Source organism: Ochotona curzoniae, unplaced genomic scaffold, assembly GCF_017591425.1.
Source record: "Ochotona curzoniae isolate NIBS_2020 unplaced genomic scaffold, NIBS_Ocur_1.0 scaffold_1852, whole genome shotgun sequence".
NCBI lineage: Eukaryota > Metazoa > Chordata > Mammalia > Lagomorpha > Ochotonidae > Ochotona > Ochotona curzoniae.
The window spans coordinates 13422240-13435899 of NW_024467087.1; the positions used below are offsets into that span (position 1 = coordinate 13422240).

Below are 13660 nucleotides of genomic sequence, written 5' to 3' on the forward strand. Positions count from 1 at the left end.
ATTGTCTGGTACTGTCACTCAGTTGCTGAGGTTGATTCAGTTGGAGGATGATAGCTAGTATGGATGAAAGTCCAGGGGTTCTTCCCTAGGAAATCAGAATGCATGGTTAGGGGGCAGGGGCAAGAGAGGTCTTCAGTCGCTCCCCACTTAGAAGGGTGAGTCCTTCTGGTGAGTCTCTGAGCAGCCCAGGGAAGTGAACCTGGCACTGTGTCTGGGAGATCCAGCATTTTGTCCCTGCATATTTGAGCCACCTACTCAAAGACACAGTTGTGTGCCCATGTCTTCCAGAACACTCAATCCAGCATCCCCACCATACTGTCAGAACTTACCTTGATGTCTCCCAGTTCAAAAGGGTTTCCTTCGGATGTCTAACTGCTTTTGCCATCAGCTTGGTTTTCCCTGATGAGCCTTCCTCTGTGCCTCCTCACATCATTCCCACCTTGGCAATCACTGGGGAGTTGAAACTGAAAGACACAGGGCAGTGTGTGTATTGTGATCCCCACCCCACCTCAACATCCCACAAATGCAGCTACTTGCAGACACCTATTTCTGAGGTGCTTAAGAGATTCATAAATATCCCGAAAGCTCTTTGACATGTTCTGGGATAATAAACTGCACCCCAGAAGATTCTATCACATAGTTTGAAAACCTAAGGTATACATTTTTTCTTTCACTACTTATAAAGGCTATGCTGATGCAGATCTAATAACAACAAAAAAATTCTCTCTGATGAAATCAGGATAAATAATTCCACACATCATCAAGTGAAGAAAAGAAAGGTTTCGAATTGGTTTCCATGGAAATCTGAAGATGAAGTAAAGTAATAATTTCAAGGCACAACAACAGAATTGAAGATAATGGTAAAATAGTTTGATAAAGAAAATAGAATAAAGTAATCAAGAAGACTCCAATCAATTATTTCTTTTTCTTTACCTTCAGGTGATTAATTTGACTGAATTTATTAACGTGATGAGATTAAGCAGGCCTTCCTTGTGATTTATTTTGTAATTGTTTCCAAGGTTTGACATAAGCTGTGGAGTTATTGAAGGTGGAAATTTAAATTCAATTACTCATGAACCAGGTGGTACTTCTCCTGAAAGAATAGCTGAATTTGTGGCTTTCCCATGTAACATTATAAGTGAAAATTATTAATTTATTGGATAGTATCTCCCAAAGACTTTTAGAAGTCATTTAGCATCCGCATACTTCACTAAAAGTCAGCAGCTGCAGAACTGTACTTGTAATGCAAGCAATTCATTGGATGATAATAAAAGATTTTATATTAAAATACTAGTATGTATATATATGTATATATGTGTGTATATACACACACACACACTTTTTTTTTACTGGAGTCTCTCTTGGCATCTGGGCTATAAGCTATCATTAATGGAATTCATTAGCTTTTCAATGTGAAAGGGATAGGTTATTTTGAACTTGACCAGTGGTTCCCACGCTCTATCTTTGAGGGATACCACTGTTTTGACAGAGGAGAGAGGGGGAGAAAGAGAGAGAGAGAAAATGAAAGTCTTTAAATGAATAACTACTTTTTGTCTCTGATTCTTGTTGTATGTATACATATATATTTTTCTCTATTTCTCTATTTTTCTGCGGGTATAGTAATGATAGACGGGGTTCTGCAAACACTAATTCAGGCATCAACTCTCCATCATCCACAAAGGCCCAGAATGCATCGAAGAGTGGGAAGTAAGTGAAAAGTACCCCTCTGATTCTGACATCATTCTCACACAGCCATGTGATGTTCTTGTTTTGTCATTCATTTGTATTCAACAATGGTTTATGAAATGCATTCTGTGTGCCTCACACTGTGCTAGTCAATTGGGAATTGCAAAGAGTAATGCATGTGGCACTAGTATTAAATGCATGAATGATGAAAGAAGGGAAGGGAGGAGTCTGAGAAGACTTTTTAGGGGCTGTGAAGGACAAGGGCTGTGAAGGACAAGGACATGAGTCCATAAGGGCAAGGTAAGATCTGAACTATGAAGTTTCAAGATGTAAAGAGAAAAGGAGCACAAGTGATTCATTGTTTTATGATTCGCAAAAGCTATGAAAATCTGTCTTTGATTCATATACTGAGCTTTAGGTTTGAGTTTGAAGAATCTGAAAAACCATTATATAAATTTTCTGGTTTAAGTACATTTACATCTCAACCATGTTGCTGATTTACATGATTTACTCTTTACCTAGTTAATAGCATGCACCATTTCCTGTACTTTTTGGTATTGCCAAAGCTTGTCTTGGCTGAATATTTGTGATATCAGATTTATGTTTTTGAACATATTCCAAAAGACAACATTGGCTGACCCATCCATTTTGATTCCACAAAGCCTGGCGGTGTGACGTGGTGTCAGCCCATACATAGGGCATGCCTTTAATTAGGTACTTCCCTCTTGAAGTGGCTACAACTCTCTGGTGACTAACCCAGGCTCCCTGTGAGCTATCTGCTTGACAGGGTGAGGCTTTTTTTCAGGCAGAAGCACACTCAGCTTGCATCTAGGAAAAGATGAAAGATGCCTTCATCATGCTAACAGCTCTAATCAAGCAATAAGATATGTTGCTACAAGAGCACAACTTTGCAATGAAAGGTGAATGTGTAATGGTCACATACTTTATGTATTCAGCATTGGACTATAAATGCCACACTTTGAATAAGATCTTATATTCAATTCCCAAAGTGAGAGATCTATTGGCTGCTTTTCTCTTTCTTTTTCATCTCCTTCTGAATACCATTTCAGGTTTGCATATAAAGCTGAATGCAGGCTATCTTGGTGAATATAAAAAGCATTGGTTAAGATGTAAGACTAAATCTTGGAGTGGTTAGAACTCATTTCAGTTATTTATTGCTAAACGCCACCATCAAAATGATATATAAATTATAAAAGAGAGGAATTGATGCATGCATTCCTGTGCAACTGAATGTTTCCAAATTAGTCCCAAGCCATTGTAAGCACACACTGTCAGTTAATAGATACAGCTCTAGAGAGTGGCTGTTAACTCCATGTTGGCGGAAATAGCAGACTCGACCTGGCTACCATGTACACCTCTTCATACTGCTGATTTCAGGGCCCAATCTCCATCTGTTAAACTCTGATGTATAGTTATGAATGCTTGTGATCAGCTATTGCGTTTTGAAGGGGGTGATGTTTTGTCTTGCAAGAATTCAGTCTTATATCTTCTGAATGAAGACTCTGGTTACAAGCTACAAAAAAGGTGCATTTGATAAAATTTGGCTTCAGATGATATAGAGAATACGTATCTAGTACTATATGCAGGTTGTTCACAGTAGGAGCCCTGAATAAATGCATTCTCAAGTAGATAAACATGGATCTTATTTCACAATTGCTGTATTTGGACACCTCAAGCTTCTGCCATGTGGTGTCTTTTACCTGTCATTTGTAGAAACTCACAAATTGACTTAGTCTGTGTTATTTTTTGTTGATGAGCAACATAAAATCAAATGTGCTGCAAGAATCACTTCAGAGATGTATGTGTCAGAGCCAGCGTTGTGGCACAGCTGGTAAAACCTCTGCCTGTGATTCTGGCATCCCTTATAGACATTAGTTCATGTCCCAGCTACTCCACTTCTGAGCCAACTTCCTGCTAATGGCCTGGAAAAGCAACCCAAGCCACTAGTCCAGGTGTTTGGGCTGCTGCAACTCCAATGGGAGACCCAGCTGAAGGTCCTGGTTCTGAGCTCCTGGCTGCTGTGGCCATCTGAAGAGTGAAACAGCAGTTGGAAGAGTCTTTCTCTCGCTCTCTCTCGCTCTGGCTCTCACACACTCTCTCTCTCCCACCCCATCTCTGTTTCCCTCCCTCCTTCTCTTTCTATCTCTGTAACTGCACCTTCCATGTGAATAATTTTGTTTTTAAAAAGCCCTCCCTCTCTGTTTCATTTTCAGCAGGTTTTGTGGTTTTATTGTGTTGTGGCTCTATTTCTGCCATGGCACCGTTCTCCTTTTCATAACAGCTTTGTCACCAGGAGAAGCAGTGACCTCCTACAGTTGTGGTGAGCCTCTTGATGAGCTAGGTGTGGGGGAGGGCATTTCCCACACTGTCTAGAACAGGCTCTATCAAAGTATACATCCCACATTACAGTGCAGAGGGTTTTCATTTATACTTCTGACTACATTGTCTGCATAGCTGTGTGTGTATGTGTGTGTGTGTGTGTGTGTGTGAGCACGCGTGCGCATTTGTGTGTGTGAGGCATGGATGATAGATTGAGTTCTCCACTCCAGGGCTTTCCCCCATGGTGCCTTTGCACAGTGGCCTACACAGAGGGTGCTGTGCTGCTCCATTCTCAGATATCCTTTGACCTTGACAGTGGGATGTGGAGCAGTCGCTATGAGTTTTTTTATATTCCTTTGAGCCAGGTATAGCCTGGGAGGTAGAGCAGTGTTTTTTGTTTTTTCTTTCTTCTTTTTGAAGAAATAGAAAAAGTCAAGCTACTTCAAATATACATTATAACTAAAAAGAATAATAACTAATGGGTACTCAGTGAGTGCTTTGAATCAGTCGTGTCCTGAGCACTTGACACATGTTTTTTCTCATTCATTCTCACCCATTTAAAAGCTCATGAAACAGGCATCATTATTTCTGTTTTGCCCATGAAAAAATTGAGGATCAAAGAGGATAATGCCCAGCTGGGGTCTCCAAATGAAGAGTTTTGATGGAAAACTTAGCACAAATATTAATAGCGTGACTGTCTAAAGTATGTTGAGCATCTACTTTGTGCCATAATGCTTGAGGTCACATAGATAAGAGATAATAGGTCCTATTCATATCTTAGTAGGGAAGAGGAAGGATGATGACCTGGTATTTAAGTACTATAATTACATCATCACTGCTGTTGGAGCCAAAATAGTCTCCCCTAACCAATGCCAAGGTTAGGGTGGTGAAGAGGTCATGTACGAATATGAATGAATGCTGGAATCCTTTCATTTTTGTCCACTTACCCTCAGGTAGCAAGGTGAGGTCAAATGAAGAAAATGGAAACCACAATCATTCAGTGGGGATGAATACTCTGTGCGTTGGTGAAAGCAAGTTGTGAATTTGGTCCAAGCTTAAAAAAAAAAAATGAAGGTTGTTTAGCCTGTGTCTTCTTCTGATTTTTAATCCAGTTGAAGTCTACCAAGATTTCAGTACAGCATGTGTGTTTAGGAGACTTACTGCTTGGAGTTGTTTCAGTTCTGCTTGTTCTGTTTCAGTGCCTGGGTCTGGAGCTGGGTCACTATTCCTGCCCCTCCCTTTTCAGGGATGAACAGATGGAATAGGCTGTCTGAACAGAAGAGCCAGAACGCCCTGGCAGTAGTGTTCAGGGAAGTACAAGCCAATTCTTCTTTGTGGGCAGTGAGCCAAAATGACAAGACAGTAAACACAATCAATGTAGAGCTATAGCACTGAGATTGGGAAGCGTGGATTTTGCAGAGGTTGACACACCACTAACAAGGTTGTGCCCCTGTACCTCACATACAGTTCTCTTTGGAAACGTGAACCTGTTCTTCTGGCCAGCAGAGTGGACCATGATCAATGCATGTATTGACCTGCTGGAGGGGCCTTCGAAAGCACTTGGATTGTCAACACTGAGCATACCTGGTAGCTACAAAGAGCCTTTTAAAAAATATTTTTGTATCAGCACATATTCCTAGTTTACATGGTACCAGTGCCTTTGCTAAACAGGTAAGGACACTTCGACTCAGAGTCACGTGTCTAGACACTAGCAAGTGACAGCCTAGAATCATGCTTTTAATATATGTTCAATGCACATTGCGCTACAGTCCAATGCACATTGCACTACAGTCCATCATAGTTATCTCAGAGAGTGAGTTATTTGAGCTAATCACACCAAAGAAGACCAGCAGCTAGGTGTCAGGCAGCAGATAGTTGTCAAGATGTCCAGTTGGGTGCCTTTTCTTCCATAGTCTGTGGTGCTTGTGTGAATGGACTCCATTAGTCACTGTATAAGTAGAAACTTCTTGGAGAAAGCAGAATGATTGTACTTGTTGCAACCACAGTGAGGAAAGGAAATACATGCATTTCTAGCATACTTGACATTTTCTCTAAAATAGCATCATTCTGGGTTCTGTTGGGACCATCATCCTTTCTCAAGATTATCGTTGAGCTTAGCAAGAGTCTTTATAATATCCTGGCATCAATGAAGCAAGAAAACAATAAAGACCTGGGTCACTTTTCTCCCTCATATTAGTTAATCAAGACTGGGAGAACACACACATACAAATACATTCACACACGACAATGTAAACAGATGCTTCTGAATGTTGAATATATATTTAAGAGTTAGATTCCTTGAAGTTGCACATTCAGCAACAAGGGCCAAGTCCAAACTAAAATGCTAATGAAGGCCATGTGCATTATAGGATTATTGCAGAGAAATCAAGCAATAAATCAACCTTACATGCTGATTTAAGTACAATCAAGGTGTTGGCTCTCATGAATTAAACTAGGGAAAGAGGGGTGCAGCTCTGGAGAGAAATGAGTATAGAAGAGGACTATGAGGTGATCAAATCGCATTTCGATGACTTCACAGATCTACATGGGACTGAACTTGGTGGCAGGTGCCACAGTCAGACTAGCATTAACTTGGTTTTACCAAAAGTGTCTCATAGTGAACAGCCCTGTTTATTTAAACAATGTCTTCATGAACAGAGTGGGGAGCACATAGCTTTAGGAATAAAATAAACATAACCACACCGTTTTGGTTTTGGTTGGCAGCAGCCAAATGAAATGCTTTAGTGCTTTAGAAAGAAAAGATGAGGGTCTGGCACAGTAGCCTAGTGGATGAGGTCCTTGGCTTGCACGCACCGGGATCCCCTATGGGCCTTGGTTCTAATCCCAGCAGCCCTACTTCCCATGCAACTCCCTGACTGTGGCCTGGGAAAGCAGTCAAGCATGGCCCAATGCCTTGGGACTTTACACCTGTGTGGGAGACCTGGAAGAGGCTCCTGGCTTCTGGCTTCAGGTTGGCTCAGCTCCGACCGTGGCAGCCACTTGGGGAATGAATCAGCTGATGGAAAATCTTTCTCTCTGTTTCTCCTCCTCTCTGCATATCTGCCTTTACAATAAAAATAAATAAATCTTTAAAAAAAGAAAGAAAAAATGAAGTCTCATTTGCTCTGTACAGATTCAGCATGGTGCTGTTTTATATTTGGATTCAGTTGTTGATATGTCCAATGCTGGCATTGAGCATCCTGCATAATTATGTATCGCGATTGTCATTTCCTCTAATTGGGAGCCATGTGCTCCTTCTAATACAGTAGACTGTGACTGCTTGTAAAATCTCTAATTTTGTCTCCCTGTGTGTCTCTGTATGTGGCTGTATACTGGTATACTGTAAGAACATAACAAAGAGACAAGGATTTGACTTTTTCAAATAACAGAGGCAATCGTATGTGATAATCATGTTAATGATGCCTTAGTTTAGTTAGTAGACTAAGTCTAATATGAACAATTTGTGACAAGCAAAAGCATTAAACTCCTTGGTTTGTTGTGTGTGTGTGTGTGTGTGTGTGTGTGTGACTTCTCCTTTGCTTTCTTTGCAATTGCTTCCTCATAGAAAAAGAAAAACGTAGGAAGCGGAAGCCAATGTCAGAATGTATTCCTCAAAACAGCTTTTAGTTGAGTAGGCTGTAGCTGTGTTCCTGTGCTGTCTAATAACCTTTCCCTTCAACATCCAGGACAGTGTGAGACCTTTGGTCACAACAACACTACCATCAAAGTCAAGGTTATCCCTAAAAGTGTGTCCCTTCGTAAGACAGCAAAGTAGCCTGAGCCACTCGAAAAACATTATCAATAACCAGGGATAAATAACATAGACTTGACAGACTTATTTTACCTGCTGCTAAGCAGCTGCAATTCTGGCATAGGCAAAGATTTCCTACAATAAGTTAATGAGACAGCTTTGTGTGTATTTGAAAGAACATGAAGTTTGGAGTCACAGAGACCTGGATATGAATCTTGGCTGTCTCACTTATTAGCTTTGTAGCTGTCTGATTGGGCTGTTAGAAATATTAAATGTCTCCATGTAAGACTCTCTGGCACACGGTGGGTATTCAGTGGCATCTAGCAATTCAGCTTGTTCTGGCTGCCAACATATGCAGCTGAGGACAGTGTGACTTGGCTAGGGGCAGCCTGGCCGGCATGATTCCGAAGAGTTCTGCTTGGCTCTGTTTGCCTGAGTCTGTACTTTGCCAGTTCCTGAAGTGGAGAAGCACATGCCCCAGCCTCACTAAGAGTACATCAATAATGCCAACAGATTGTATAAGACAAGGAATGAATGGCAGATCCAGGAAGACAAAGTCCAGCCCTGGGAACCATTTCCTGTTGAGACTGTATAACATACCTACTAACATAATAAATGCTCCCGCCAAATATGTGACTGTGCTCATGCTTCAACAGCTTAGTCCAGAAGAGGGCTTTGCTAACTGAATCTTTGGAAAGCAGGAGCTAGTTTCCCCATAGAGGCAGCATGCCACGTCTCTCTGGAGCAGGGGTCTTCATGGGGTCTTTTTCCCCTGTCTGTGACATGTATGCTTGAAAAGTCTCATTGGCAGAGCTCCAGTCCCCTCCCATGGCTGGAGTGTCGCTGCATTTTCATGCACTTAAGAAAACATAGGTACAGGAAGAGTGGTGCTCAGTGTGGCTCTTCTAGGAACAAATGGAGGAAGGGAAAGGGCAGGGATGAACCTCATCCCTATAAATACTGTATCTTGGAAAATAATAAATTAAAAAAATCAATGAAAAATGCAGTTCTTCTAATTTTCTAGACATGGTAAGAAGCTCTTTCCCCTTCCCTTTCTCCCTCCCTCCTTACCTCTCTCCCTTCTTATCTCCCCCTCCCCTTCTCTTCCCAGCTGTCTGTTTAATCTATCAATTCTTTACTCTTAGGTTTCAACAACCTCTGAATGGAGAGAAATGCAGGGACCAAAATAAATTGCATTGACTAATGTCTCCGATTGAAATGTGTTGGTTTTTAGACAGCGAACTAATTAAGCATGACCTCCTATGGCTTACAGTACTGAGCGATTATAGAAATACAATACAAAATGCACATGTCATCCAAAAAGTTATTATGATTTTAGCATTGACTAAAAATCTGAGATGTAGAAGCATTTTAAAGTAGCTTTTAATTTGAGGTCAAGTTTCTCAAATTGTTTTTCTTTTCTATACTTTTCTTCTGGTTTCATGTCTAAAACATCTTTGATTTTGCAAAGATTTCCTTCTACATTTTCTTTCAGAATCTGTAATCATTTTAGATTCTACATTTAAGCCCACTATAATTTTTTAATGATTTGTATTTTCTTGGAAAGGCAGATTTTCACAGAAAGAAGACTAGGAAGAGAGAATCTTCCACCCCCTTGTTTACACCCCAAATACCTGCAATGACCACAGAACTCTGAAGCTGAGAGCCAGGAGTTTCTTCTGGCTCTCCCACATGGGTGTCAGGGGCCCAAGCACTTGCGTCATGTTCCACTGTCTCCCTGAGGCCATGAACAGGGAGCAGCAGGAACTTCAAATGGTGCCTAAGTGGGATGCCAGTGCCACAGGTGGAGGCTTAACTCTGCATCACAACAATGGCCTTGCATCATAGTTTATGTTTCTGATCTTGCAGATCATGGGGCTGTCTCTGTGCTGGCCCAGCACCATTTTTTTGAGAATAACATTTCCATAAATAAAATACCTGGGCATCCCTGTTGAAAGTCAGTTGACCACTGAGTACTGTGGTCTGCTGCTTGGCTCTCAGTGCTGCTGCCTTGATCAACAGAGTTATACAATACAATACTGTCTCGATTACTCTATCCCTTTAATAAGTCTTGACATCAAATGATGTGTGACCTCATTTATTCCTTTTCTAAGCTGTTTTCGATATTCTGGTCACTTTCTATTTCTGTAGGAATTTCAGAATTAGGTTATAAACTGTACTAAAAGGAGGACTATCTGAGGTTGGGCAGTGGCTGCATCAAATTTTTCACACTGAAGGAGAAGCAGCATGTTAACCGTATCCGGTCCCAGTGAACTTGGGATCTCCATTTATTTACATCTTCCTTCATTTCACTCATCAGTGACTTTTCAGTTTGCAGGCAAGTTTCTTTTTTATCTTTTGTCAGTTATATTCCTAAACATTTCACACATTTGATGGTAGATGTAATTGTATTTCAATTTCTTATCATTCATTTATTTCAATTTCTTATTGAAATAAATTTGTTTATTTCAATTTCTTATCATTCATTTCTAGCATGTAGAAGTACAGTTGATTCTTGTCTATCAATCTTATCTCCCACAAACTTGCTAAGCTTTCCTATTTGCTCAAGGAACTGCTTTTGTAGATTTCATTTGATAGTCTACATAGATGATTAAGTCATCTGTGAAGCCATGAGCACAGTTTTATTCTTCCCCAATTTGGGTAACTTATTTTCTTGCTTTACTGCACTGCCTGAAATCACTGAAACAAGGTTGAATAGTTATAGGTTTTTCGAGCGTGTGGAAAGAATGTCCAACCGTTTAATTTTGTAGAAAAACACAAGTAGCAATGCAGAGGTAGTTGAGCAATGGAAACGTCCTTTGAAGAAATCAGAAATCATTGATCATTCCCTTTATCACAAGGACAAAGCCAAATTTCCAGCATACTGCACAGAAATTTCATCCAGAAAAGTAGATCCTGTTCACAGAGAAGTGAGGTGGAATAAATAGCAAAAACCAGAGTGGAAAGTAAATGTGGGCCATCTTCTGTTATTTCCCAAACAGGTTATTCGGGAGCTGGATCGAAATTGGAGCAGCTGGGACATGTACCAGCGCCCCTATATGGAATGCCAGCATCATTCCATGACCAATCTCATATCTATGAATCTTAGCTGCTATGTCACTATGCCAGCTGCTATGTCACTATGCCAGCCCTTATAAGTTCTTGAAAAGACACAACATAATATAATTGCTAAGATGGCAAGGGCTGGAAACCAACTGCTCACTTCAAATTCTCAAAGTACTCTAGGCAGGTTATTTCATCTGCCTGTACACCAGTTTCTAATGAGAAGAAAAGATTAACATTACTGAGGGCATCCTGAGTACCAGATGTTATTCTGATCTCTTGTGCTACAATGAAGACTGAAACAGACAAAATTCCCTGTTTTCACACAATACACAAAATATGTAGTGTTTCACAAGGCAATATGTCATCATGGGGATCCTGCATGATTGCACAGTGACTGAATCCTTGCTTTGCAGGTGCTGGGATCCTATATGGCCTGGGTTTGTGTCCCAGGTGCTTTACTTCCCACCCAGCTCCCTGCCTGTGGCCTGGGAAAGCAGTGGAGGATGGCCCAAAGCCTTGGGACCCTGCACCCACATGGGAGACCTGGAAGAGGCTCCTGGTTCCTGGCTTCAGATTGATTGTTACTCCAACTGGGGGGTGGGTCAGCAGATGGAAGATCTTTCTCACTGTCTCTCCTTCTGTCTCGAGATCTGCCTTTCTAATTAAAAAAAAAAAAAACTAAGACTGGAAGAAATAAAGTACAACCTCTTATTTTTAGAAAAAGAAATCTGTAAGTGCAAAGTAGTTTTGAAAACTCCTCTAAAAGGTAATATTTAAGAAAGGATTTAATGTATTTGAGTTAACTCATGTAAAACAGTTAGAACAGTTCCTCATATATATGTAAAACATACAATGGTGCTTTTATTAATTACATTCTATGGAGTGTCAGGATCTTTGCCAGACACTTTACATAGTAGCCTTTTTAATCATTAAACTAGGCCTACAGAGTAAGGATTATTAGCTTTCTTTAATTAGGAGTCTTGAATTGATACTGACTTGCTCAGGGTCACACAATGAATAGATGATGGGGCCACTGCCTAGTTTACATCTGAGCTTATTCTAGCAGGTTGTTTGTTGGTTCCTAAAGAGACCCTTCTTTTTACTTAAGGACTATGTTAGACCTAGATTCATAGATATGAGATTGGTCATGCTATGGGAGGACCTAGAGGGAGCAGTGTTGAAGGTGGGTAGAAGGTTCTGCAGGAGTTGGGAGGAATGGGGAAGTCTCAATATCTCCTTCTATGAGACTGAAGATCTTCCCTGGACTTCTACCCGCAGCCTGTGCCTCTGACACTTCTGTAACTGTGTAATGTATAAGCAGCCTGAGACTGCGGTGCGGTGGGGGGTGGGCAGGAAGACCATAAATAAAACCACATGATGGAGCAATGTCTATTAATTCACCACAAGACATACTTCGGTTTTCAGGATGGCTGTATGGGAATGTTTAAACAAGACAGATAAATGAGGTAGGATTTGATTCCTTGATGCCTGTAACTATAAACTTTGTCTAGAAAATGTTGACAATGATGTATGACTGAGCTGTTGTCAGTTCCTGCTTACTTGAGGTAGCGTTTACATTGGACAAGTTGGATGTTACATGTGTTTGAAGCACAGATCATCAGCGCACATATGCCTAGAATCCTATGGAGACTACACATGGCAGATGGTCTTAGAGGAGCATCCTGTTGCTCAAACCACACACGAGATTGCAAGAAGTATGTGCAAAAGATAGAATGAAAAGACAATGCACACTTTACATGAACTTTTGCAGGTCATCCCTGAGGTTGCATGATTTCCTATTGTTTGGGATCATTTGAATGGGGTTGAGTGAAGAAGATGGGGATTAAGACAGACCTGCCTGTTTGGATTGATGAGAGCATTTATTCAAAATGATCTACTGGCTTTCCATGTGAAGTCTGGCAGGCTTTTTATTTAAGATTTATTTTAATTTTATTGGAAAGGCAGATTTACAGAGAGAAGGAGAGACAGAAAGATCTCTGACTTCTGGTTCACATCCCAAGTGGCCCCAATGGCTGGAGCTGAGCCAATCAGGAACCAGGAGCTTCTTCCAGTCCCAAGGCTTTGAGCCATCCTCTACTGCTTTCTCAGGCCACAAGTAGGGTGAGTATCAAGTAGCTGGATGGGAAGTGAAAGCCAGGGACATAAGCTGGCATCTGTATGGCATCCCAGCACTTGCAAGACAAGGATTTAGCCAGAGTCACTATGCTGGGCCCCAAATCTTGCAGACTTAAGATGTCTTTGGCCATCACTGTGTGCAATAACTCAGAACTGGGTGACATAAGGGGGGAAGGAAAGCAAAATTGGATTGAAATCCCTACAAGCATTATATCTATAACTTAAAGATGAGAAAGCTGGGGCCAAAGAAGTGACCACACAGGTGTAAAATTACAGATCTATGATTGAAACTAGGGCCCATTTAATTCTAGATCTTTGTTTTCCCTTCTCCCTAGTTCCAAACTGGAGACTATTTCTTAAATTTCAGTAAAACATTTTTAGGAATCTGGCCTCGTCCCAACCTCTCCAAGGCAAACCTACTTTACACCTTTCCACACAGGAAGAGACCTTAAAGAATTGCTGTCCAAAAAAACATAGTAAACACTGCAAAAATATCATTAAGACCAGTACTTTTTAAATACTGAAAAGTGTCATGCATTGACTGTTTTCTGCCCAAGATCCCTACCCTATTTGAAATGCTTTCAATGTTCTTTCTCCTGAGGTTTACCCCATGATGCTGGCTCGAGGTAAACCTATCAACTGCTTAGGTGGCATGGTCCATGCCAAATGCTGAATGCCAGT

General features: G+C 40.9%; 1 protein-coding gene across 2 annotated transcripts in view; it reads left to right on the plus strand.

Moving 5' to 3' along the window:
• HS6ST2 (heparan sulfate 6-O-sulfotransferase 2) overlaps positions 1 to 13660 on the plus strand; it is a 293270-nt gene that overhangs the window by 247181 nt on the left and 32429 nt on the right. The window contains exon 4 of one of the 2 annotated variants that reach the window (XM_040999765.1): positions 1621 to 1707. The exons of the other annotated variant lie outside the window; for it this stretch is intronic. Within the exon in view, the coding sequence (XP_040855699.1) occupies positions 1621 to 1707 (87 nt within the window). The remainder of the gene's footprint in view (positions 1 to 1620; positions 1708 to 13660) is intronic. 2 annotated transcript variants of the gene reach the window in all.